Genomic DNA, 27,808 nt, shown 5'->3' with positions numbered 1-27,808 from the left:
CCATAACAAGGCAGCGTTTCTGATTTTCCTATTAAGAGTCTGTGTGGAACTAAGAATTGAAAACTAATTACATAAATCTTTAAATTTTGATAGATCCCCCACCCCCTAGTGTTTCTGCCTCTGGGATATCTATTCCACAGAGGGTACCTTGTATCTAGCAAAAAAAAATCAGTTAAACATTCAACCAATGACACTGCCACCCCTCACTCTTAAATGTTAAACATCTTTCAGGATTTTTTTGAACCGCAAACCATTGACTAGATTCTCTATTGCTCATACAATAATTGGTGACATGGGAAGTGAATCTGAATTTTAAAATAATGTCTAATATTAGGAAAACTTGCTTTTTTCTCATTAAGATTTTAAAATTTTCATCTGTATACACATAGTTTAGCTAGTAGCTTTTCTGTTCTTTACTGTTTCTGATTTTTTCACCTTGTGTGGTTCTCAGACCTCATGGACGTGTGTCATGTAAGCCTTTCTCTGAGCCTCTGGGTTGTTTCACTAACAGAATGGGGGTGTCACCATGGCATGCCTGCTGCTGAGTCAACGAGCAGGGCCCTGGAAGCGCAGAGGTCCCTTGGAGATAGCTCTGCTGGAAACTGTTGAGGGCGTGTGACTTGGGGAGACCTCTCCTGAATTAGAGAAATGTGTGAGCCATGATGCCTACAATTGTGCTTTTCATAGAGCCAAGTATACTGTTGCTGATTAATAAATAATGGGTTGTTTATCTTGGAGTTGTTTGTATTGGCAGATGCCCTCTAAGATTCAAAGGCTGGCTGTAAACGAATAATGCCCTCATTGTTTATTCAGCGCCTGCTTTTCTATTTAATATGCAGCTATCTGGGAGAAATTTCTTGAATATCAAATCACAAGTAAAATGTAAGCAGTTTTTTTCCCCCAGATTTCCAAATAGGCCATTTAACTGTGGCTCATTCTCAGATGTTCTAATGATCTGGTTGTGTGTGTGTGGCTGAGGGAGAAGGGCAAGGGAGTGAGGCCCAGAAGTTTGCCATCTACCAGATCCATCACAGATAGCTTAAATAAATTCAGGTACATTTCTGGCTGATGGTGTGTCTAGCACAGGTTAGCTGCTGAGCTTTCAAGCGGAAAATGTGCAAAGGGACGGGCAGCGGGGATCACAGTGGGAGCAGGTCGGGAAAGGCTGATGAAGGAGGTGGGTCTGGTGGTTGACACAGCATCACTGGTGTGGCACCAGGAACAGAGCAAATTACACTCGGCAGGAGAAACGGTATGTTTGAAGACGTGGCGTCATCAGCAGTAGGCGTTCTGGGAACTGTAAGTTCAGTGGTACTGGAGCATAAAGCACTGTAGGAATGGCCCTGGGAAAATGGGAATATGAGGCCCAGATGATGAAAATCCTGAACCCCGTCTCTCTCGCAGGAGTGATGGCTCCATGATGTGTAGCTCTGGCCGAAGACAGCGTGAAGCTGTCACCCCTTCCTTGTTCTGTGTGCTGTGCTCAGATGTTCTCAGTATCTAGAGGGCTCTGATTTTATAAAGGGCCATTGTGTGATTAATATTTTCATGTTGCGATGGCATAATTCTGGAGACTCAAATGGTGAGGAGATCGTGCATGAGTACAGAGGGTCAGGGAGAGTTTTGTTTTTTTTTTTAGGGATAGTTTTGAAACTGGGTTTATGCCTCAGGTGGTAGGGATATAGAAAAACATGGGCGGAGATATTTCCTTCTGCATACCTTTGCATCCTCAGTGCTGGCAAAGTGTGTTGGCTCTGTCGGTTGTTTAATAATGGTGGTCAACTATATATAATGCATGAGACATTGTTATTTTAACATATTTAAAAATAATTTTCATGGTTTCTTGGTACTGCCGGCTATCTGATTCATAAGAGGCAAAGGTTAAAATTATGATAATTGGCCAAACAGTTAAATGTCTTCCAGTGAGGGGCAAAATCTTGAATAAAATTAATTTATATTGCTTCAGTGTAAGCCATAGCAGAAGGAATTTTTTTAAGTGCTTTAGGGAATACATAAAAACAATGATGAAAGCATTTTTTTTCAGTTGAGTTTTAAGTATTATGATGTAATAAATATTTGGGACTTATTTTTAAGAAATTTTCAGTATTTTGGAAAACAATAAAGATCATTTTGATATAAAATAAAATTTAGTCACAGATGTTAAAAAAAATGGTTACCAGTGTAAAAGGGGGTAGACTGGGATATATATATATATATACACACTACTCTATATATAATACATAACTGATAAGGACCTACTATATAGCACAGGAAACTATACTCAATACTCTGTAATGACCGTATATGGGAAAATATATTTTTCATGTATGTGTGTGTGTAATTGATTTACTTTGCTCTACAGCAGAAAGTAATACAGCAATGTAAATGAACTATACTCCAATTTAAAATAATGTTTTAAAAAATTCAACTGTGAGAGAGAATGTGTGTGTTTGGGAGTTGGATATACATAAGTGATAAAATTAGAAATCCCTTAATTACTTTATTTCACATTTTTTAGGTGCTGGTGAATCTGGGAAAAGTACAATTGTGAAGCAAATGAAGTAAGTAGATTTAAAACATTAATTTTTTTTTTATGTTGTTTAAGTGTACTGTTCCCTCAAAGGAAGTAAGTATTCTTTTTTTCCTTTTGTCTCAGAATTATCCACGAAGCTGGTTATTCAGAAGAGGAATGTAAGCAGTACAAAGCAGTGGTCTACAGTAACACCATCCAGTCAATTATCGCTATCATTAGGGCCATGGGGAGATTGAAGATTGACTTCGGTGACTCGGCCCGGGCGGTAAGTTACTAAAGTCCTTGGAGCAGACCAGAAGAGTTGAAAAAAAAAAAACAAAGCTTGCATGATAACACCATACTGTATTTATCAGCTGTCTCAGGACCAGAAGAATAGTAGTGAGTGAAGAAGGTCAGAAGCTTTAGACGTGAGTAGAGTAAGAATACACAGATTTGCATAATCTTCCCATTAGAGCCAGAATGCTTTCCTTATCCATCAGATGGTTTGGCCCACTCAGTAACCATTTTCTATATAACATAGTATACTGACTGCCTCTGACTCTCCATAATGGTTTTGAGTAGTTACTACCGGGTTCAGTAAACTGCCTACACTGGCATTCTTCAGAATTTGTTTACATGATTTGGAATGCTGAAATGATCTAAATATTTGTGTTCATGCCCAGACTAAAAAGCAGTCTAGTCTCAGATGATAAAAACAGTATACAGTTTGCTTATCTTTGGAATCAGAAAATACTGGCTATTAGAAAACATCTTTCAGAATTTCAAAGCTAGAAGGATAAGGACCTTAGGAGACAGGTTAGTTCCACCGCTTCGTTTTAGCAGTAAAGAAACTGGAACCCAGGACATTACATGATAAGAAAGATGGCAGTGTGCTGTGCTTCCTTCAGTGACCCAGTGTGTAACTTGTTTTCAGTTTGATTGGAAACAGCCTCAGCCTGGCCCATATATTACATTTTCCTCTTTTCTCCGCAGTCCTGGGTTGCTTAATCTGTTTCAAATTTTTTTTTATTTGTGTATGGTTTATTCTTCACTGATTCTTTTTTTTTAAATAACATGGTAAAACTTGATGTTTCCGGAAACCTTTAAGTGAATCTCTAGATTAGTTTTTAATATTTTGGTACAAAGTAGATGTACATTATTACTACTATTACTACTACTACCCCCTTTTATAGTTCCTTTTTATTTTTATGTGTTCAATATGTGTGTGATCTCCCTAATAATACTATAAAGACTTTTTTGTATAGAGACCATAACTTTTTGTCTTCTTAGGTCTGCCAGGTTTTTGATTTTATATATAGGCTCAATTTGTACTTAATAGGAAAAAAAATGAATGAAAGCAGCATTAGAAAACATACATTGGGGAAATCTGTAATAATTTGCTTATTTTGTATAATAAGTCACTAAAATTTCTTTATAAGTTGTGGGACATATTAACTTACTAAGCTTTTTCTTTTAAATAAAGATTAAAAAGCTTCATGTAATGAATTAAAATTTTCAAAGACTTCAGGATCATTTTTAATAATAATTCGTAGCATTATTCTAACTTATCTTTTCTGAAACAGCATTTGATCATATACAGACAATTTTTGCCTTATCTCCTATCCATTCAGGCTGTAACTTATTCATTTATCGTTATTCATTCAGGAAATGTTTTTGAGCTCTTAGTCATACACAAGAGAGCTACCCTAAGATAAAGAATTGAATAAATTGTACTTTACATTAATTCCAATTCATGTGTACAGTATTATGCCTTCAGATCTTACATGTGATTATTAAAGAGAAAGGTTTTGTAGCCTCCATTGTGTGAGGTAATGAAGGGTCAAGGCAAGCTGCCTTTTTATGAGGTCTTTTTATTTTCATATTTTTCTCAAGAAATATTTTCATTTTGTGTCCTTTAGAGGCAGATTTGGGCTTAATTTCAGGACTGACTGGGCTTCCTTGGTGGCTCAGCTGGTAAAGAATCCACCTGCAATGAGGGAGACCTGGGTTCGATCCCTGGGTTGGGAAGATCCGGGAAGGGCTTCCCAATCCACTATTCTGGCCTGGAGAATTCAATGGACTATATATATAGTCCATGGGGTGGCAAAGAGTTGGACACGACTGAGCAACTTTCAGAGACTTTGTTTCAGGACTGACTGGGAATAACTGCTCTCACACCTGGTGTTTTTTTTTTTTGTTTTTTTTTTTTTAACTCGTTTTCTGATGCTTTTGGAATCTACACGGGGACCTGCTCTGGTCAGGTTTGCTTCATCCGTGCTAGTTTCTCCCACTCTTTCTAGACTGTCTAGCTGTATCCTAGTAACTTATTTTCTTCCTTCCTTATGACTGTTACCTCTGCTAATGTTAGCCGTTGTTACTGTTTCACACAGATGTCTTCAGGCTGTTTCATTAGTTTTGATTGGTCTATTCCATGTCTTTGCAGCCTTGCTTCTATGCAAATTTTAAAAGACTATGAGGCTCTGGAAATGGTGCTTAGGAATACAAAGATGAATTAAAGACAGCTTGGTCTTTGAGCTTGATAATTGGAGCATGTGTTAAGAGTTGTCTAGACCAAAACAAGGGAAAAAAGCATTCTAGAAAGAAGAAACTGTATAGTGAAAGGCTGAATATATTTCTTTTTCTAAGGTATCAATTCTTGGAAGTGTTAGCCTTAAGTTGAAGGATAACCAGATATTTAAGTGTGAAGGTACTATAGTTTTTTCTGTTCTCAGAAAAAACACAAAGTGAATAATCTCTTCTAGCAACTGTGTGCATCAGTGTCAACTCAGTCTCATTAACTTAGATACGTCAACATTTGAGTTATTTTATACCTTTTTTTGTAAGTTTATTTGGCTTTACTGGATTTTTCGTTGTAGCATGTGGGATCTAGCCCCCTGACTCGGGATCAAGTGCAAGCCCCCTCCTTTAGGAGCAAGGAAGCTTAGCCACTGGGCTGACCACCAGGGATTGTCCGGAACGTGTTACTATCTTAGTGAAAAATTACTCTTTTTTTTCTCTACTAGCTTTTATTTTCTTGATTTTTGCTGAGGTTGAGAATCTTTTTATATCTCTTCTTAGTATTGAACTTAGTATTTAGACTCCTCTTAGTAGTCTTTACTCAGTTCTGTTTAATACCTTGTCATTTTTCACATTGAGTCTCAGAATATTAGGGATATTACTTCTTTATACTTTGCAAATATTTTTATTCAGGATATTTCTTTTATTGTTTTAAAACAGTATTTTTCTTATGTTAGAAATCCTCGTTTTCTTTAGTCAATTCTGACTTCTGTGTTTTGTGCCTTTAGATATTCTTCATCTTAAAATTGTTTTTAAAAACATCTTCTTTTTCTAGAATAACGTGTCCACTCACCTGGAAATGTTATGTGTGTCTCCTGCTAGGTGGAATCTAAGTATGTTTTATAGTTTGATCATCTCTTGCCTTACAAACCATGTATTAAGTACTCCATTCCTGAGTGACTTGAAAATGCTACCCTTAGCATTATATTGAGTGTTTTTAGACTCCAGTTTTTTGTTTTTTGTTTTCTCACTGACGCATTCTTTTTTCCCCAGCTCAGTCACTTATTTTCATCATAAGATGGAAATAATAACAACATCCAACTTGTAGAGTTGTGAGGGATAATGACAAGACTTTACCGCATGTCTTGGTCATAAGAGATTTCAGTAAATGTTTATTACTGCTGCTGTCATGACTACACTACTGTTATAATTTTTGTCAGAGTAACATTTACTTTCTCTTGATTCATAGGGCATTGGTATCTGCTAGGGTAAGTGCATCCATTCCACTATCCTTTTTTAACCAAAATATCAAGGCTACTATCCACTTCTCTTCCAGATGAACTCAGGAATCATTGTAATTCCCCACATCCCTATTGAAACGAAAAAAACGAAAAAGCCTGTCAGTATCTTAACTGGAATTATATTTTAATATGTAGGCTAACTGGGTGAGTGAGAACTGATGACAAAATGTATTTTAAATTTTAAGAGATGGTGACTAATTTGCTGTGGTTTGCTTCATATTTGGCAGCTAGTGAATTTGCAAAGCACATTACACATTAGTTATTTAAAATGAAAGGGAGCAAAATTATTTTCAAGGCTGGCATAGAGCAATCAAATTTTGTGCCTAATATACTTTCAGAACTCTCATAATGAGTGTAGTCAATCTGTGGATGACAATACTGATAAATTATATTACTTTGTTTTTAATAATGTGCAGTTAGGGAAGCCTTGAATTGGGGCCTATAAACATGTCTTAGGCACTGCATATAAGCATGTACACAGGTGAGCACAGAGGGGAAGTAATTAGACAGACTTGCAGCAATTGACATAGTAATTTACATGTTAACTCATATTATATGTTAACTCTTATATTATATGTTAAGTGAAGTCGCTCAATCATGTCTGACTCTCTGCGACCCCATGGACTGTAGCCCACCAGGCTCCTTGGTCCATGGGATTTTCCAGGCATGAATACTGGAGTGGGTTGCCGTTTCCTTCTCCAGGGGATCTTCCCGACTTGGGGATCAAACCCGGGTCTCCCGCATTGTAGGCAGATGCTTTACCGTCTGAGCTACCTTAATTTCCAATAGTATTAGTATTAAAAGATTAGAAACAAAAGAAGATAAAACACAGGGCTGATCTTTCATCCAAGAAGGCTTGAGAAGTACTTCCTTAGAATACACTGGGCTGTAAGGAACAGAAAACCTTGCCTTGAATTGACTTAAGCTCCCTTGCTCCCCCAAACCTCAGTATGCTGCTGCTGCTGCTAAGACGGAACTCTGTGCGACCCCACAGACGGCAGCCCACCAGGCTCCTCTGTCCCTGGGCAAGAACACTGGAGTGGGCTCCTGCACTGTGGCCACTTTTCTCTTCCTCTGGTTTTTGCATTTATTTCATTAGTTAGTTACATTACATCTGTCTGCCAGATTTGCCAGATTGCTTCTAAGAAAGGCTGTACTTGCCTAGCCGCAGCACTGTTTCTCAGCTGTCTCAGTAGCCAAAATCTTGCAGTCTTAAATTTTAAAAATATTGGCTAGTTTAAGTCTTACTTCAATTTAATTTGCATTTTCAGTTTTTTCATACAACTCTGCATTTTTCCTTGTCTTCATTGACTCGCTTTCTCTACGTTTGTCACCTGTTTTATCCTGTATTCACGTATTGATTAGAATCTTGGTGTTTTGATTAATCTCTTTGCTGGTTTGTATATATATGGGCTTCCCAGGTGGCTCATTGGTAAAGACTCTGCCCTGCCAAGCAGGAGACATGAGTTCAGACCCTGGGTCTATATGGTTCCATGGATAAGGAAATGGCAACCTACTGCAATATTCTTGTCTGGGAAATCCCATGAACAGAGGGGCCTGGCGGGCTACAGTCCATGGGGTCACAAAGAATGGACACAACTTAGCCAGTAAACAACAACAAATGTACAAGTATAGTAACTCTTTGTCCACTAATGCATAGGTTCTCTCACATTTGGCTTACTGCCTTTCATCTTAGGTTTTCATAAAAAAAAAAAAAAAATTCCCCTATTATTTATTCCATTATGTTTAAATTTAGATAGTCTTCTCTCAACCAAAGATTTACTGAATATTTATGATATTTTATGAGTTTTTTTAGGGAGTGAATTTCAGCGTTGTTTCTATGCTAGATCCTCAAACCCCTCTGACACTTTGCTGTATGCATGGAATAAGCATCTACACTATTTTTTTCCTCTTCAGATGGCTATCTAAATATTCACAAGTGTTTTTTAAGTACTTGCATTCTTTCCTGATTTATCCTCCCACCTTTATAAGTTCAAATTTGGGGCTCCCCACCCCCATTGATCTTAATACCAGATGTTTTACATGTTGTAGACTTTTAATATCTGATCATTTTAGCCCTCTGCCCCCAGTATTCTTTTTCAAAATGTTTCTAGTTATTTCTACTTGTTATTTTCCCAGATCAGTGTTTGAATTATTTATAGTAGTAGTCTGGTTTATATTTGAGAACTAAGATGAAGAAGTTATGTTGTTTTTGATTCTGAGAAATAATGATTTGTATATGTGGAAAGTGATACTAACCTTAATTTGAAATATATTATGTCCCTCCAGCAATGCTTTACTCAATTCATGTATTATTCATTACATATTTATCTATGTCTTTTGACAATAGTTTCTACTGTCCATACAAAGAACACTTAAATATTTATTTTATTGATTTGATATTTTAAAATACATACATTTATAAGATTAATACATACATGTTATATTTATGTAATATATTGTAATTTCTCTTTTTGACATAATGAAGCTCATACTTACTGCAATTTAGTCAAGTTTTGCCATCTGCAGTTTAAAATTAGATTATTTTATTTTTAGCACCCCCCCATTTCCTTGTCTCAGTCATTTTTACTTTAGCTATATTTCTGTTTTTAGAGAAAAAAAGCTTTATGTTTATTTTTTAATGAAAATATTTCTTTAATGTCTGGGATTAGCACCAGGAGCTGTGGAGAGGTGACTTCACTAACATTCTCAGTATTTCCTATTGAGTACACTAATTTTGGTAAAAGCTGTATAGTCGTCTTAAATTTATAGGAGTGATTGTATGCTATAGAAATGTGGTAGATTAAATATAGGAGAATTTCTCGTTGTATGTGGTGTTCAGTATTGTCAACTAATGTTATTAATGAAAATAATTATTCAAAACCATTGAAACAAAGGATTTCTATGTGTATATCAATCATGACATCAATATATTGATATTTTCCCTGCAGCCAAAAATTTGGTGTCACAATTTTTTAACACTCCTTGAGCATATTATTTAGCTTCTGTTGGAAGGGCTTTCTGATGATTTCTATTTAAACTCTTCATCTAATTCATAAATTCTGTCTGCTAGATCACCATAAATAATGATGTAGCGTTTGCTTAAAATTTCAGTCTCTCACTCTCCCTCCTTTTTTTGTTTTTTAGATGGCTTTGGTTGTTAAAAAGTGTTTTTATTGAATTGAAATCTGCTCTCTTTTGCCCTAAGAATTCTTTTTCTGCTCTGTGTCTAAGCACAGTCTACTCCTTCTTCCTTTTAATGACCCTTGATATATCAGAAATCAGAAGACAGCCGTCATCAGCCTCAAAGTACTTTCTCATAATCCTCATGAAGTAGGCAAAAGCTTCAAATAAAATGTATTGTCACTGAGTAACAAGTGCTCCCTCATCTTCAGTGTGGGAAAAGAGGTTATTATGTGTCTCTTGATATGGTAGCAGATAACATTTCTTACCTCTTTTCTGAGTTCCCCAAACGCCCAGTTTGTATGAGCTAGAATTTCCATTCTTCAGACCATCTTATTTTCATTCAGTTCTTAGTCATTTAAAAACATACTAACTTAGCTACATTCACAGATTTTTTTCTTGATACTTGCAAGTAATTGCCTGATAAGTAAATTTCTTCTTAAGGTCACAAATGAGAGTTCTTGTAAGCTGTTTCACTTACCTATAGCCCTTTAGTAACACCTGTCAATTTTCTGCACTGTGTCACTGTTTTGGTACACTTAAGTTTTTCTTTCTTAAATGTTCTTAGTAGTAGTAGTGTCACTACCTTAGTTGTGTCCGACTCTTTGCAACACTGTGGCCTGTAGCCCTCCAGGCTCCTCTGTCCATGGAATTCTCCAGGCAAGAATACTGGAGTGGGTGGCCATGCCTTTCTCCAGGGGATCTTCCTTATCTGGGGATTGAACCTGGTCTCCTGCATTGCAGGAGATTCTTTACCATCTGAGCTACAGGGAAGCCGTAAATGTTCTTAAATAACACTTTACATGAATCTTGAAAAGACTTCAGTTCATGATAAGATAGGACTATTGTCATCATCCTGCAATTTTCAAATTTGTCTTGTCTTAGGCAGTGGCTACTTGGTAACTATTGACTAATATGTGTGATTGGGTGAGGTGACTAATTACCTGTGGAACTCCAAATAAATTGCACAATCTTTTTGTGCATCGGATTCTTTTTATATAAAACCTAAAGTTAGGTAGAATAATTTTAAAAGTACCTTCCAGCTTATATTTATTTCTTAAAGCTCATCTATAGACATCTGAATATGCTCCTAATGGCGTGGGAGTATTCCAATTTATTTATTAAGGAAAGAGACTTAACATTTTTGTGAAGAGGAGACATTTTTGAATGCTACAGAGAGAATACAGTTTATAAATAGAGTTTCCACAGTTTCCCAAGTCTTTTCTTCAGGCTTCTTGCCTGGTAAGTTTGAAGAGAATGTGATCTTATGACCCATACCAGTGGGCATTAGTCTTTTCTGTCAAAAAATTTAATGGAAATTGAATAAATACATCATAATGAAAGCTCACTTAAGTGAAAAGCACTTTTCTAAAATGGATAGAGAAAAGTATGTTTGATGTCACTTAGTTAAAAATAAAAATGACCAAATTTAGAAATTTCTTATATGTAAGTCATTATTTGGAAAACTGAGTAAATATTTACTGGAATAAGGTAAGTGGTGCTAAGAATGACTTGAAATCGTGTTTTGTTGGAGTTTATTAAGGATCTTGTACACGTGTTACTTGCTTGCATGCATTTCTCTTGTGATTTACTAAAAAGGGAAACATATGCTTGAATAATATGTTCCCATGCTGAGTGACTTAATTATTTCTCATGATGGGTTCTATCTGAAAAGAAAATGTTTCACAAATTGGCAGTAGAATGAATTTACATTGTCAGCTGGTACCCGCTGCTAGCCTGTGTCACCAAATGCTTCCCTTCTGTACACCGTATCCTGAGATGTGCCATCAGTTCATAAAGAGCTACTACACTAGGCTGGAAAGATGCCCCTAGAGAAAAGTTAGGAATGGTCTACCCAGTTAACATAAGCTGCAAATCCCAGCCCAAGAAAGAATCTTTGTGACAATGGTGACCTCACATCTCCCTTATTTTGTATTAACCATGTTATTACCGGAAGACTAGAGTTGTGTTTTAGAGCACTGTTGCTACTACCTGTATGTGGCTATTGAGTACGTGAAATGTGCCTGATCAGAACTGGGGTGTGCTGTCTGTATAAAAGAAATGCCAAGTTTCAAAGACTAAATATCTAAGTTTATATTGGTTAAATGTTGAAATATATTGTATATACAGGTGATATAAAATACTGTGAAAGTGAATTTTACTTTTTTTTTTTTTTTTTACACTTTTTAAAACGTGCTGTTGGAAAATTTAGAATTCCATCAGTGGCTTAAATCTCTTGGACAACACTGACTTAGTGGGTTTTATTACCTATAGATCAGAATAACTGTAACTATTGTAGATTCTGGGCTTCCCAGGTGGTGCTAGTGGTAGAGAACCTGCCTGTCAATGTAGAACAGATAAGAGATGGGGGTTTGACCCCTGGGTTGGGAAGATGCCTTGGAGGAGGGCATGGCCACCCACTCCAGTGTTCTTGCCTGGAGAATCTCATGGACAGAGGAGCCTGGTGGGCTACGGTCCATGGAGTCGCAGAGTTTGACACAACTGAAGCGACTTAGCACACATGCATTGAAGGCTTAACACTTAAGCAGAATTTAATTTTGCGTGCAGTATTCCTCTGTTTAAAAACTTTTGCATGCTATCTTCTATATGCATCATGAGTTATTTCTGCTTCAGAGCTGTGTTTTTTTCCTATGCTTGGATTAGCAAACACCTATCCCCACTTCTGGACCCACTGATGTTAATGTATATATACTTTAAGGTCTTCTGAAACCTCAGACTATTCTGTGGAACTATTCTTGCTTTATTCCCCATTGACTTCTTCCTTATCTGAGTTTATTACGCCTCTACAAAGTGTATCACAGAGCTGACAATTCAATTATGAAAATAACTTCTAATGGTGTGAATGTGCTTTTTAAATTAGAAAATATTTTGGTGATGGGAGGCAAAGAATACAATCTTCTGTTTGGTCACAAGTGATCATCTTCCATGCACAGCTGACTGTCAGTGGGTAGTTGGTTAATATAATCCCTCATGAGCTGTCTCATCATTGTTTCAGCTTTCTGGTGCCTTGATTGCTGTTACTAATATCACAAAACAGGGACGCATGACTTAAGATTGTGTTTTTTTGATTAAGCCAATTTTTAAAGTGGTATTTTAGGGAAATCCAAGTTATGACACCAATAGACAGCATAAAGGAAATTCAGAATTGTACCTTTTGTAATTGATAATGTATTTTTATCTGTAGTGTCTTTTTACTTTTTAAATAAAAATGGCCTTTGATTGTTCAGGATGATGCCCGCCAACTCTTTGTGCTTGCTGGTGCTGCAGAGGAAGGTTTTATGACTGCAGAACTTGCTGGAGTTATAAAGAGACTGTGGAAAGACAGTGGTGTACAAGCCTGCTTCAACAGATCCCGAGAGTACCAGCTTAATGATTCTGCAGCATAGTAAGTAATCATGACTTCATGATCATGAATAGTTACTTGCAAGTCAAATATACCTCCAAGTCAGTTTTAATGCAGAATTGGCTGACACATTCTTGTACAACTCAAGGTATTCAGGATGACAATATTTGAACACTTTTTCTGTCTCTGTGTGTGTGTGTTTGCAGGTAGCAAGGCTCGTATTTCTTTTGTGTTCAAAAATTGTCTCAGGGGACACATGCTTATGTAACTCTAATCATGCAGCATGGAACTGTTTCCAGTATACTTGCAAGAAAGTATTTGGGATTTCCAAAAGTTTACTCTGAATTGGGGTGGACCTCTAGTTTGTCTGGGACCAGCCAAAGGGGAGGGTGACTAATGTGAGTGCTCTTCATTTACTTACTTTCCTGAGAAGTCACTTGTCCGGGGACAGGCACCTTGAGTCCCAGGCACCTGTGTACTGTGATACCATCAAGATATTCTCATTGATGAAAATAAAGGAGCTGTAAATGTGACAATTTTCAAGTATATGTGCTGTGTTGCATTAGACATTGTTTAAATTAATAGATATTGAACTGCAGTTTTTAGAAGAAAAATTTGCCCCAGTTTTCTAGGTGGTGGCCTCAGAAAGTCTATAAAGTAAGTTTTGATAAAACCTAGTCAGGGAGTTTTCTGTTTGGTGATCTGCATAGGAAAAAAATATCAAGAATTTATTTCCATTATTTGGCACACATGCTCAGCAATGTCAAAGATGCTACTCTGAGTAGAAACAAGTGCCTTACGCTTATTTTATTTTCCAAAGTTAGTTTTCTTGACAGAGCTCTTGGCTCTCAGGGATACAAGTGAGGATTAAATAGAAGATGCCAAGTATTAGAAGGTCTGGGTAAACACACATACTTTGCCACAGTGAAAAACAAATGGGCGTGGCTGCTGAGAACCTAATTATAGTCATGTCATGCGTTGCGCGTCAGTGTACTCCGCGTTACGTTAATGATTTAGTGTGAGTGAAGAAGTAATACAAGATATTGTGTAACCTGTCATAATTTTTATAATGCTATATTTTTTAACATGTATTTTTAGTGTTTTACAAGTGTATAAGCCATATGTATTATTACATGTATATAACATCTTATTGACATGTAGCTCATCTCTCCATCTGGTGTCCTTACTTTTTACAAGGAAATATTCTTTGACTTAGTGGGTAGGACATTGTCTCTGTGTTGTGTACTCATGATCTGAGGTGTTTTTTTTTTCTCTAGCACTCACAGATTTACATGTATTTTGAGGTAATATTATTTATACTTAACATTGAGGACTATTTGATTCTTTTTTTAAATCCCTGCCACTAAACTATAAACTCAGTAAGGTCTGTTTTTGCCCAGTGTTCTATCTCCATTGCCTGATACATGGTCATCACACAATATGCCCTTATATTAATAAACCAAACTTTGCAGAAGCTAGAAGAAAAAAGTAGAAAAAAATTTTCTTAGTGCAAAACACAACTCTTGGTCCACAATACTTGCTTTGGCACCACCAGAACCTGCAGAAAGATCAAAGTGGAAATTACTTATGGTGAGTAACTTGCTCTGAGCTGAGCCCAGCAAGAGGAGCTATTTGAATAATTATGGGGTGCTTCTCAGGGACAGTAGATTAAAGTTCATTTCCCCCATCTTCCTGGACGGACACCCCACTTCCCACGAAGTATATTTGCCCAGACCCCTTGTCCTATGCACAGTGCTTGGAGTCACTTTGGCTCTCTGTTATTTCATTACTAATCTTAAGATGGCAAAAATGGAGCCATTTTTCAAGAATGAAGGAAGTCATGAAACTCATTATTCTCCTTGGTAGTTATAAGCATCTTGATTTCTGAATTCTTGACCAGAGATAGAGGGTGCTGCCCAGTTGCCCAGTAAGACCATCTAACCATCAGTCTATGAAAAATTTGTGATCTTTTAAAACAATTGGAGTTTTTCACAGTGCCTGTTTTTCTTTTTTGTCTTGTTGAAATATAAATGTGCATTATTTTTAGAGGCTAATAGAACTATAGCAGTTTTAAGCAAATAAATGTTTATATGAGTAATCAGAACATATTTTAAATAAGAACAGCTCATTATTTCAAAGGGACAGTTAGTAAACTCTTGTCATGGCCTGTTTTAAGTTAGATTTTATTATAGTAAAGTGAGCTTTAATATATGTGGAACTAAAAACAGATAAAATAGTAGATTATCAACAATGTAGTAATACATTATTTTAAAATATAGATAAACTATCATCTCTGTGTATTCTAGTATCAACATCACATACATATACTTGCCTATAACGTTTTGATTACTAATTCAGCAGATGGCTTTCCAATTCCATCTCCACAAATCATTTATTTATTGAGCTCCTTTTATGGATAAGACCCCATTCTAAATGGCTAAAGAACACTTTGAGAGGGCAGCATCAATTAAAGTTGCAAAAGTTGATGCTTCTCTAATGAACCCTGATGTATTTGCTAAATTGTCTTGAACTGCTCCACTCTAGTATTAGGAAACACTGCAGACTAGCTCCCCACATTAGGATTAATTCCATAGCCTACTAGTGGATTTATGTTCTAAGATACAAATGTGACTGTTCCTACCTCCTTACTACGCTTTTTCTGATGTGAATAACATTCCCTTTTATCCATGCACCTTTCAGATTTGTTACACTCCTCACCTCACTCTCCAGTAAGCCCTCTTCTTAACCACTCAGGTTCACCATAATCTCTCTATACCTGTACTGTGTGTGACCTTATTGATTCTATTACATAATTGGGCACAAAAGAATTGCACAGCATGATACCACTACATTTTTATAGCACAACATATTTTTCATTATTGGCAGAGAGAGTTGAATGAGTGGCTAAAATCAGAAATAAAATATGAATGTTGGTTCATAGAGCCAGTAAAATGTAGAGTACAGGAGCATGTGTAGTGTTTTTGTGTGTATAACTTAAGGCTAGGTGAAAAGGAACAATCCTGAATTCAGCCTTTGGCCAGGGGTTTCCTCACTACTTTCTCAAAAAGGAAGGCTTTCTGCAATAACTCCTCAACAGAAAAGAAATGTCTAGAAAATAAACATAGTGCTACATCAGAAAAGTGTAATAAAGAGTTTTTAGAGACAAATTCATGGCTTGCAGTGAGTCGGGTGCTTATGGAGTTTTGTGGCTGGAGAAGTATAAACATTTTCATTTCAGAGAGAGTTGTGTAAGATACAGATTTAAACTGGTCAAATTACATCATTACACAGAAATGTAAAAACTTGCAGTAAAAAAATGCAGTACTGCATTTATCAAAATGTTCTACTCTTTGATTTGATGATCTTTATTGATAACATTAACTATTAGCATATTGTTTATTTTTCAGCTATTTGAATGATTTGGACAGAATTGCACAACCAAATTATATTCCAACTCAACAAGATGTTCTCAGAACTCGCGTGAAAACCACAGGAATTGTTGAGACCCATTTTACTTTCAAAGATCTTCATTTTAAGTGAGTAGCTTCAAAGCATATCATATATGAATTCAGATATAGAATACAAAATACAATGTTTAAGGGAAAAATGTATAAAAAAGTTTAAAATTTTTTAAGTTTGGAAATTATGAAAAAATGTTTTTCAGGTCCAAAGGGGGATATTTTTATTTTAAAAAAAGTAACCATGCAGATTTCTTTTGCCTGTATTTTTCACAGTGGCTTAAATAAAAATAGATTTGGTTTTTATTTTTAAATAGAAACTACTGCTCTAATACTGTATATTTTGGAAAAGTATTGCCATCTATTTTTAGGTTTTACTAATAGAATATATGCTGATTTGTGGAAATGTTTTTAAAAGCTACCTTTTTAAAATTTTTCACAAAGATTTTTACTCACACTTACATTTCTACTATTTCATGATGAAAAATGTTCATTTAATTTACAGTGTACTATAACTTATTGAGGTCTGAACAGAGAAGTATTGAATGGTAGCCTATAGAATGAAAGGGATCCTGAAGTTCATTTTGTCTTGTTCGCTCATTTTATAATGAACCAAGGTCAGGGAAGTTCAGGATTGAACTTTGAAAATTGTTACTTAGTAAAAAAAGAAAAACAAAATGTGAGAAAAACTGCTGAATTTTGCTCCAGTTAATTTCAGTGCTCTGAAACAGTATGATAATAAATTAGAATTTCTGAAGCTATCATAAAAAGAGGTTTCTAGTCAGAGATAAAAACAAATATTCGTCAGTTCACCTCAAAGAACCTCAGTATTACACACTGTGGGGACCACAGCTAAGTATGCAACTATACCTCTGAGTCTCTCCATAAGTATTTTAAATATAATACATTTCTTACTAGCATTCATCACTACATTATCCCACATTCAGTGATTCATGTAATTGAGTTTTCCAGGAAATTAAAATTTAATTTCAGTTTTCCATGGCAGCTTCCCTCTGAGAAACAAACACTGCCTTGCTTTCTTAAATAGAGATACAGATCATAATTAGTTTATCTGAGCATGTAACTTTTGGTACTATAGTATGGTACTGTTTTGCATTTGCTTGTAATTTTTTTTCTCCTCTCCCTGCTGATATTATCTTTTATTTACTGAAATCATTTGCCTTCTTTTAGTTTGCTTACTATTTGTAGAATATTACATAACCAAACTCAGGAATATTAAAATAGCATTATTTTAAATCATCTGATTTGTCTTACTTGATTACTATTGCTGAATTTATTTAAAAATTATGAAATGATTTTAAGTATAAGGAAGTTCAGTGTTTGGCTTGTAAGGTTTATTGCATTTTTTTTTTTAACCTTGTTTTACCACCATATTTGGTAGCAATCTTAAATTATGTTCAGATCATCACTTTGTTCTAACTGTGAAATCTGAGGGAAAAGTGCTTGGGGTTAAGGTTACCAAACAAGGATTCTGTACCTGCCCTTGTTAGGTAAGGGCAAACGTGTTTAAGATTCTTAATTGATGTTCCAATCTTGCCCAATGTCAGAGGTTTGTACATAAAATGGGTTATTATCTGTAAAAGGAAACAGAGGTGACAGCTCTGTAAATGATGGGAAATGGCAAAGGTAAATATTACGTCAATTATTTGGTGCTTCAGGCAATCGGTGTCAAATTCAGTCACGTTCTTGGGTAGATGCACTATAAATATTTACTTCCAGATCATATGCATCACTTCCAGCCTAGATTTCCCGAAGTTGTCATTTCAACATCAGGTAGGTTGTCTGTTATCATGATCCTTCCAGGAAGTCCACTTACCTTGCTCTATTTAGTTTTCTTGGGTGACGTAAAGTTTGGCAGGATGTTTTTAGTTACTGTTTTCACTTGCTGACTTAAACATAGGGCTGTCAGGAACTTAAACAAACTTTGTCTTATTTTGGATTTGAATTGTTAAATTACTATCATTGCTAACATATGGTTCCAAGTATGCTTTTTATATATTTAAGAGAGTCTCAGAAAAATGAAGACAAAAATGTGCTTAGAACAATTCTACTGGATACTCCTGAGTGTGTTTTATTATTTTGTGTGTTGTGTGGTATAAATTCATTGTCCAGTTTTTTAACTGCTGATACAAAATTTTAGTTTCACTTGTTTTGTGGTATGGGAATTAACAAATTTAAAATGAGGCAACAAAGCATTGTAACTTAAGAATATACACTGTCACCACTGTGACCAGGCGTTTATGGACAGTGTCTAGAGGATTATTTTGCTTTAAAGAATCAACAGTTTTATTGGTATTTTGTTATATTTTTGCTGAAAATAGAATTTTCTAATAGAAGGGATGCTTTATCATTGTAATATGTTTCTATTCCTTTTCTATAGTAATGTAAATGTGCAGTTGGTTTTGGGGTGGAAAGTCATTTATGGGGTAGTATTCCTGTATAGTCAATTAGCATTGTCCCAGTCTTGGTCACAGTGATATCAGGTAACAGTCTTGAGAGTAAGTCAGCACAGTTCAGGATCTTCAATACATTCCCTTCCATTTTCCCTCCCTCCCTCTGCTCCCCTAAAGAAAGAAATCTAAGAAAGCTCAATTGCACTCCCTGTTTAATACTAGTCAACAGTCTCTTCATATGAAGAACATAGTATAATCTTTGTTTTGGATTAAATAGAAATTCAGAATTTGAAGATAATTTTAATATATGTGTAAAACAATGAATAATGCTCTGTGTACAGTCTGATCCTTTGTCGTATTGGTTCTTAGTCATTTTTGCTCCTTGAGTTAGGCCAGTGATTCTCAAAGTCCGGTCTGCAAATCAGCAGCATCAACATTACACATAATGTCTGAGAAGCACCAGCTTAAAGGTTCTTTGTTTATGCTAGGCTTCACTGGTGGCTCAGATGGTAAAGAATCCACCTGCAATGCAGGGGATCCAGGTTTGATCCCTGGGTTGGGAAGATCCTCTGGGGAACGGAATGTCTGTCCACTTCAGAATCCTTGCCTGGAGAATCCCATGGACAGAGAAGCCTGACAGGCTATAGTCCATAGGGTCACTTATGATCAATAATGAATGACCGTCATTCATTCACAAATTAAATTGAAGAGATTGTTTTTGTATTCATACTACTTATCAACTTAAAGCTCTTTTATATTTAACATTCCCAGAGCATAACTGGAAGGTCTGTCTCTTTAACATGGTAAAACTAGTCTATTATTGATCCATTTTGAGTTTAATTTTGTATATGATATTAGAGAATGCTCTAATTTCACTCTTTTTACATGTAGCTGTCCAGTTTTCCCAGCGCCACTTTCTCCATTGTATTTTCTTGCCTCCTTTGTCTTAGATTAACTGACTGTAGGTATTTGAGTTTATTGCTGGGCTTTCTGACCTAGTCCCTTGATCTGTATTTCTGTTCTTATCCCAGTATCATTCTATCATGGTATTTTGATTACTGAAGCTTTGTAGTATAGTCTGAAGTCAGAAACTCTGACTCCGCCAGCCTCATTTTTCTTTCTCAAGGTTACTTTGGCTATTTGGGATCTTTTGTGTTTCCATATAAATTTTAAAGTTTTTTAGCTCTAGTTCTGTGAAAAATAGCATTGGTAAAAACTAGTCTAGTACTGCTTAAAAGTGTTTTAAAATACTCTGTAGACACAGTTCATTATTTCATTCAACAAATACTTATGCAGTACATTTGTTTGTCCAGTGGAGGCCAAAACAAAGTCTTTGTCTGTACATCATTGTAGGGTTGGGGGATGAGAGGAAATGAAATACATATTTAGTACTCAGGGGGTGGTAATTGCTATGATAAGAAAAGCAAGATGGCATATACTAGCTAGCTCCCTAAAGCTTCTGTAACAAATGACCACAAATTTGTGGCATAAAACAACAGAAAGTTATTCTCTGATAGTACTTGAAGCTAGAAGTTAAAAATTAGTTTGTTAGCAGGATTATGCTCTTCCTGAAGGCTAAAAAAGAAAAATCTAATTCTCATCAAAATCACTTTTAATATCTGTATTTCTAACCAACTGTATTTCAAGGTATTCTGGACTTTTTCTGTCAAATTATTCAAAATTCTTCCAACCTTTCTCTACTACCCACTTCCAAAGCCACATCCACAGGAGTATTTGTTTTACTGCATTACCCAAATCTGGGTACTAAAGACGTGTCAGGGTTCTCAGAGGAAACAACCTGTAGAGTCTGTTTATTTCAAGGAGCCGGCTTACCTGACAGTGGGTGTTGGTTTGCAGTGCAGGACAGCGGGCTCAGGTAGACATTCATTTTGCAGTATTGAGGCAGATTGTTTTCTTCTGAGAAACTTCAGCTTTTGCCCTAAAGGCCTTTCAACTCAATAGATGAGGTCTGCCCACATTATCAAGGATAAATTCCTTTAGTGAAAATCAACTGATTATAGATACTAACCATAACAATAAAATACCTTCACAGCAGCACCGAAATTAGTGTTTGATTAAGTAACTGCATATGATAGCCTAGCCAAATTGATACATAAACCAACCATCAACAGAGGGAAAATGTGGGAGAGGGAGGGTTCTGTTGTTATTTCACATGGAGTGATATATGACATGTGATCAGAGAAGTTAGCTAAAATATATTATCTTTTTGGTAACACAGTCTTCAAATTGTATTCCTTGGCAGTTTAGCAGATGGGTAATCATTTTAATTTCTTTTATTTTGTTTGATCTTCATTACCAGCTGTCCTTTTCACATCTTACCCATTTTAATTTAGTGTGTAGTAGAATCATTTTGTTATATAGCATACTTAAACTTAATGAACAATTTACTAGCTAGACTAATAGAAAAATACCATTTAAATGATGATAAAAGTAACTAGTATTGTTACTTTTATATTGAGTACAAATCTGATGCACTTGGATTTGGTTTATAGGCCAATGCTACTCTACTGGGAAAATTCGTTTTGCCTGAGAATTAAATAGGGACTATTTTAATTAGTGCAGTATCTAGATAAATGGACTCTTTTAAAATGTACCAGTTCGCATAGTGTTTCCATTATGTAAGCAGCCATTTCTAGATTGCATAACATAATCTATGTGAATTTCAACTTTTGCTTAACTTACACTCTTAGAGGAAAAAGCAGAAAACATCATTATATTGTTTGTGTTACTACCTTGTACAGCAACTTTGAATGGTCTCCTATTGCATATCATGTAAAAACTAGTAGTGGTTTTTTCACTCCTAGTATTCACACTATTCAATAGGCCACCCATTTATCTCATCTCTCTTTTTTTCTGTACCATGGTTTTATTTTTTTATTTAGGCAGCCTGTTTGCCCCTATTTAAATATGACTTGCTTTAAATATGACACCTTTCTTACCTCTAATGGTTTCTCCTTTACATTTAAGTCCTGCTATATTGCTTCACAGAGAAAACATTTTGTAGTTGGACAAGGGGACCATGTTCTCTGCCTCTAATGTTCTGTGACTCTGGTGAATTGAATATATTCTATTATCTCTGCATTCTCTAGATGCTTCCTGTGGCTTCTCTGTTCACACATAGTTCAGCCCCTTCATTTGTGTGTTTTAATGTTCTTGTTCTAATGTGGTCTCATATGTTTAAAAAAAAAAAATACCCAAATTCATTAAGGTATTTTGGTTTTATTGTGAGAGACCTTCCCTTCTAGCAGACTTTTTCTCCCTTAAAGTCCTTTTCTCCTTACCTTCCATCCCACATTCTCCATGCGATTTGGAGCTTTTTTGTTTATTTTTTTATAGAACTCCTTGCTGTGTCTGAGCATTCAGGGTGATGTCAAACTCATTTCTCCTCTTACAGAATGTTTGATGTGGGGGGACAGAGATCTGAGCGGAAGAAATGGATTCACTGCTTCGAAGGAGTGACCGCCATCATCTTCTGTGTGGCGCTGAGTGACTATGACCTGGTTCTAGCTGAAGATGAAGAAATGGCAAGTAGAACCTCTTTTAAAGATTGAACATGGAATAAGAAGAGTTGGAATTGTTGCCAAGAATTTTTCTAAGAAAAAGTCTTGAGAAATTCTTGCTAATGCCTGAATAATGTGAAAGTTCAGGCACTTTTCTCTAACTTTTCTATTTGGTACATTTCCCTCTTAGTATGCAAAGAAGCATACTTTTTATGATGTATCCTCATAAAAAGGAGAAGACAGAGTTCATCTCACTTCAACCCTAGATGTTTAGGCATTTCTGTGATCTGGTATCTACATACTGATTAAAAATAAAGTTAGCTCTGTTATAGTCCAAGGCTTATATTTCTTACTTCTGCCTGCTTAGTAATCCCTGAGCTATATTATACTTTGCTGCTGTCATGTAATTGTCACATGTGTTTCAGTGTACCATTAATCTGGGGGAAATATTTTTAAATAGAAGAGCTATAAATGTCAGTTTCTTTTTTTTTTTTAAGATAAGCTGTATACAGTTACTGTTCAGTAGGTGTAACATACAACATTCATTTCTGTCCTCCTGGCATTCTATAATATATCAGTGCCCTTTTTGAAACCACAAATACCAGAAGGGCAGGAAACAGGAATTGGAGGTTTCCTTCCCTCATACACTATTATAAAGGGTATTGGTCTAATTGTGTTTCAGCTTTTTCAGTTCATTAATCTTTAAAAACCTCTACTTACCTTTTAATGGAAACTTCAGTTCACTCTGTAATGATGAGGTCCCCTCTGAGATGTCTGCACTTGGCATTTCTAGATCACAAGCTCCTGCAGTACAGTGACACGCTGCGGGCACTCAGCGAGTGCTGGATGAACGCAAAAGGGTAATGAGTGATGCAGATATTCATCTCGCCTAAGATCATCACGTGTGCTTGTTCCTAAATGGCAGAAGTGCATTTTTGTGATAGGTTATCTATTTTTCGGCTGACTAAGCTCTATTGTACTGCCACACTTTTTTTCGCACACACTCATTATTTTTTAAAAGTAATATTTCTCAGAATCTTTGCCCTTCTGACACACTGGCTGTATTCTATTACAGAACCGAATGCATGAAAGCATGAAGTTATTCGACAGCATATGTAACAACAAATGGTTTACAGATACATCTATTATACTTTTTCTGAACAAGAAGGATCTCTTTGAAGAAAAAATCAAGAAGAGCCCTCTCACTATATGCTATCCAGAATATGCAGGTATTTTACTTTCTTTGTCAACTCGTAGATTTCTAAGTGAAAGTTCCCCTAAGCCAAGATTTCAGTTGTTGATTTGAATCTCTTGGCTTAGTAGTTCTTAACCTGTAAGCAAAATTATTTAGCAAACTGCATTCAAGCCCAGGTAGCTCCTTGAGGTGTGGATGATTAAAAATAACATTCATTTTATGGAAAAGCTGTTAGATAATTTTCTGTGGTGACCCCAAGTCTTTGTAAATGTAAGATACTGATTTGTTCATGCAGTTAACAGATCTTAGGTCAGGTATTGTGTGATGCACAATAAATAAGATATGTCTCTGTTCACTGACTAATCTCTAAGACAGAGGTACTCCTAAGGAAACATGATACAACAACAGTGCAGCATGTGACTACAGAGGAAAATGAACAGTAAGTAATTGTAAGGGGGGGAAGATTAGAAAGGAGTCTGAGTTAGCTAACTGCTCAGGGGAACGGGGGAAGGGTTCACAAGAAATCTAGGCTTTGGTAATGAGACCTTAATGCTACTTCAATTTTACTGCTGTGGAAAACGGTCTGCTTTGAGAAAAGGAAACCTGAGATTCAGTCCTGGCTTTCCCATAATTTGCTCTTTGATCTTGAATGAGGCAGTTAATTTTCCTAAGTCTCAGTACTCCATCTGTGAAATCAAAAGTTGGGCAAAAACACTGCTTTAGTTCTTTGGAACACTTCCCTGGCTACTGCTGGAAGTGGGCACAAGGAGCACAAATACTCACCCCTCGCCCCCCTCCACAAAGAGTCGAACATGACAGAATAGTAACAACCCTTGATCCATCCTAATTATCTTAAGAACTTTTTTCTTACAAAATTTTAGTTTTGTATTGAGTAAATTGTATGAATATTTATTGTCTTTCCACGGGCAGTGTTAAAACAGCCGTGTGCTATGGATGCTTTTGTATCCCACTAACAGGTGAGAGCACTGGGAGGAGTGAAACAAGAGTCCCAATCCAGACCCAGGTCCACTGCCCCTGCTGCATCCAGAACATTAACAGCCAGAATACATTTAATTATATTCTTTTTTTTTTCATTTATTTTTATTAGTTGGAGGCTAATTACTTTACAATATTGTAGTGGGTTTTGTCATACATTGACATGAATCAGCCATGGAGTTACATGTATTCCCCATCCCGATCCCCCCTCCCACCTCCCTCTCTACCCGATCCCTCTGGGTCTTCCCAGTGCACCAGGCCCGAGCACTTGTCTCATGTATCCAACCTGGGCTGGTGATCTGTTTCACCATAGATAATATACATGTTTCGATACTGTTCTCTCGAAACATCCCACCCTCGCCTTCTCCCACAGAGTCCCAAAGTCTGTTCTCTACATCTGTGTCTCTTTTTCTGTTTTGCATATAGGGTTATCATTACCATCTTTCTAAATTCCATATATATGTGTTAGTATACTGTATTGTTCTTTATCTTTCTGGCTTAATTCACTCTGTATAATGGGCTCCAGTTTCATCCATCTCATTAGAACAGATTCAAATGAATTCTTTTTAATGGCTGAGTAATATTCCATGGTGTATATGTGCCACAGCTTCCTTATCCATTCGTCTTCTGATGGGCATCTAGGTTGTTTCCATGTCCTGGCTATTATAAACAGTGCTGCGATGAACATTGGGGTGCACATGTCTCTTTCAGATCTGATTTCCTCAGTGTGTATGCCCAGAAGTGGTATTGCTGGGTCATATGTCAGTTCTATTTCCAGTTTTTTAAGAAATCTCCACACTGTTCTCCATAGTGACTGTACTAGTTTGCATTCCCACCAACAGTGTAAGAGGGTTCCCTTTTCTCCACACCCTCTCCAGCATTTATTGCTTGTAGACTTTTGGATAGCAGCCATCCTGACTGGCGTGTAATGGTACCTTGTTGTGGTTTTGATTTGCATTTCTCTAATAATGAGTGATGTTGAGCATCTTTTCATGTGTTTGTTAGCCATCTGTATGTCTTCTTTGGAGAAATGTCTGTTTAGTTCTTTGGCCCATTTTTTGATTGGGTCATTTATTTTTCTGGAATTGAGCTGCAGGAGTTGCTTGTATATTTTTGAGATTAATCCTTTGTCTGTTGCTTCATTTGCTATTATTTTCTCCCAATCTGAGGGCTGTCTTTTCACCTTGCTTATAGTTTCCTTTGTTGTGCAAAAGCTTTTAAGTTTCATTAGGTCCCATTTGTTTAGTTTTGCTTTTCTTTCCAATATTCTGGGAGGTGGGTCATAGAGGATCCTGCTATGAACTATGTTGGAGAGTGTTTTGCCTATGTTCTCCTCTAGGAGTGTTATAGTCTCTGGTCTTACATTTAGATCTTTAATCCATTTTGAGTTTCTTTTTGTGTATGGTGTTAGAGAGTGTTCTAGTTTCATTCTTTTACAAGTGGTTGACCAGTTTTCCCAGCACCACTTGTTAAAGAGGTTGTCTTTTTTCCATTGTATATCCTTGCCTCCTTTGTCAAAGATAAGGTGTCCATAGGTCTGTGGATTTATCTCTGGGCTTTCTGTTCTGTTCCATTGATCTATATTTCTGTCTTTGTGCCAGTACCATACTGTCTTGATGACTGTGGCTTTGTAGTAGAGCCTGAAGTCAGGCAGGTTGATTCCTCCAGTTCCATTCTTCTTTCTCAAGATTACTTTGGCTATTAGAGGTTTTTTCTATTTCCTTACAAATTATGAAATCATTTGTTCTAGATCTGTGAAAAATACCACTGGTAGCTTGATAGAGATTGCATTGAATCTATAGATTGCTTTGGGTAGAATAGCCATTTTGACAATATTGATTCTTCCAATCCATGAACAAGGTATGTTTCTCCATCTGTTTGTGTCCTCTTTGATTTCTTTCATCAGTGTTTTATAGTTTTCTATGTATAGGTCTTTTGTTTCTTTAGGTAGATATACTCCTAAGTATTTTATTCTTTTTGTTGCAATGGTGAATGGTATTGTTTCCTTAATTTCTCTTTCTGTTTTCTCATTGTTAGTGTATAGGAATGCAAGGGATTTCTGTGTGTTAATTTTATATCCTGCAACTTTACTATATTCGTTGATTAGTTCTAGTTAATTTTCTGGTAGAGTCTTTAGGGTTTTCTAGGTAGAGGATCATGTCATCTGCAAACAGCGAGAGTTTCACTTCTTCTTTTCCTATCTGGATTCCTCTTACTTCTTTTTCTGCTCTGATTGCTGTGGCGAAAACTTCCAAAACTATGTTGAATAGTAGTGGTGAGAGTGGGCACCCTTGTCTTGTTTTTCATTTCAGGGGAAATGCTTTCAATTTTTCACCATTGAGGGTAATGCTTGCTGTGGGTTTGTCATATACAGCTTTTATTGTGTTGAGGTATGTTCCTTCTATTCCTGCTTTCTGGAGAGTTTTAATCATAAATGAGTGTTGAATTTTGTCAAAGGCTTTCTCTGCATCTATTGAGATAATCATATGGTTTTTATCTTTCAATTTGTTAATGTGGTGTATTACATTGATTGATTTGCAGATATTAAAGAATCCTTGCATTCCTGGGATAAAGCCCACTTGGTCATGGTGTATGATTTTTTAAATATGTTGTTGGATTCTGTTTGCTAGCATTTTGTTAAGGACTTTTGCATCTATGTTCATCAGTGATATTGGCCTGTAGTTTTCTTTTTTTGTGGCATCTTTGTCTGGTTTTGGAATTAGGGTGATGGTGGCCTCATAGAATGAGTTTGGAAGCTTACCTTCTTCTGCAATTTTCTGGAAGAGTTTGAGTAAGATAGGTGTTAGCTCTTCTCTAAATTTTTGGTAGAATTCAGCTGTGAAGCCATCTGGTCCTGGGCTTTTGTTTGCTGGAAGATTTCTGATTACAGTTTTGATTTCCTTGCTTGTGATGGGTCTGTTAAGATCCTCTATTTCTTTCTGGTTCAGTTTTGGAAAGTTATACTTTTCTAAGAATTTTTCCAGTTCTTCCAAGTTGTTCATTTTATTGGCATAGAGCTGCTGGTAGTAGTCTCTTATGATCCTTTGTATTTCAGTGCTGTCTGTTGTGATCTCTCCATCTTCATTTCTAATTTTGTTAATTTGGTTCTTCTCCCTTTGTTTCTTAACGAGTCTTGCTAAGGTTTGTCAATTTTGTTTATTTTTTCAAGAAACCAGCTTTTAGCTTTGTTGATTTTTGCTATGGTCTCTTTAGTTTCTTTTGCATTTATTTCTGCCCTAATTTTTAAGATTTCTTTCCTTCTACTAACCCTGGGGTTCTTCATTTCTTCCTTCTCTAGTTGCTTTAGGTGTAGAGTTAGGTTATTTATTTGACTTTTTTCTTGTTTC

The 27,808-nt window shown here is 36.1% G+C and overlaps 1 protein-coding gene across 1 annotated transcript in view; it reads left to right on the top strand.

The window, feature by feature from the left end:
• Positions 1-27,808, top strand: part of GNAI1 (G protein subunit alpha i1) — a 112,822-nt gene that overhangs the window by 59,225 nt on the left and 25,789 nt on the right. Inside the window, exons 2-7 of the mRNA XM_061165153.1 lie at positions 2,519-2,561; positions 2,657-2,798; positions 12,762-12,919; positions 16,285-16,413; positions 22,165-22,294; positions 23,346-23,499. Coding sequence (XP_061021136.1) covers positions 2,519-2,561; positions 2,657-2,798; positions 12,762-12,919; positions 16,285-16,413; positions 22,165-22,294; positions 23,346-23,499 — 756 coding nt within the window. The remainder of the gene's footprint in view (positions 1-2,518; positions 2,562-2,656; positions 2,799-12,761; positions 12,920-16,284; positions 16,414-22,164; positions 22,295-23,345; positions 23,500-27,808) is intronic.

The sequence above is a fragment of the Dama dama genome, chromosome 18 (genome assembly GCF_033118175.1).
Source record: "Dama dama isolate Ldn47 chromosome 18, ASM3311817v1, whole genome shotgun sequence".
NCBI lineage: Eukaryota > Metazoa > Chordata > Mammalia > Artiodactyla > Cervidae > Dama > Dama dama.
Note: the sequence above shows the minus strand (reverse complement) of the source record. Positions and strands in the feature narration are given on the sequence as shown.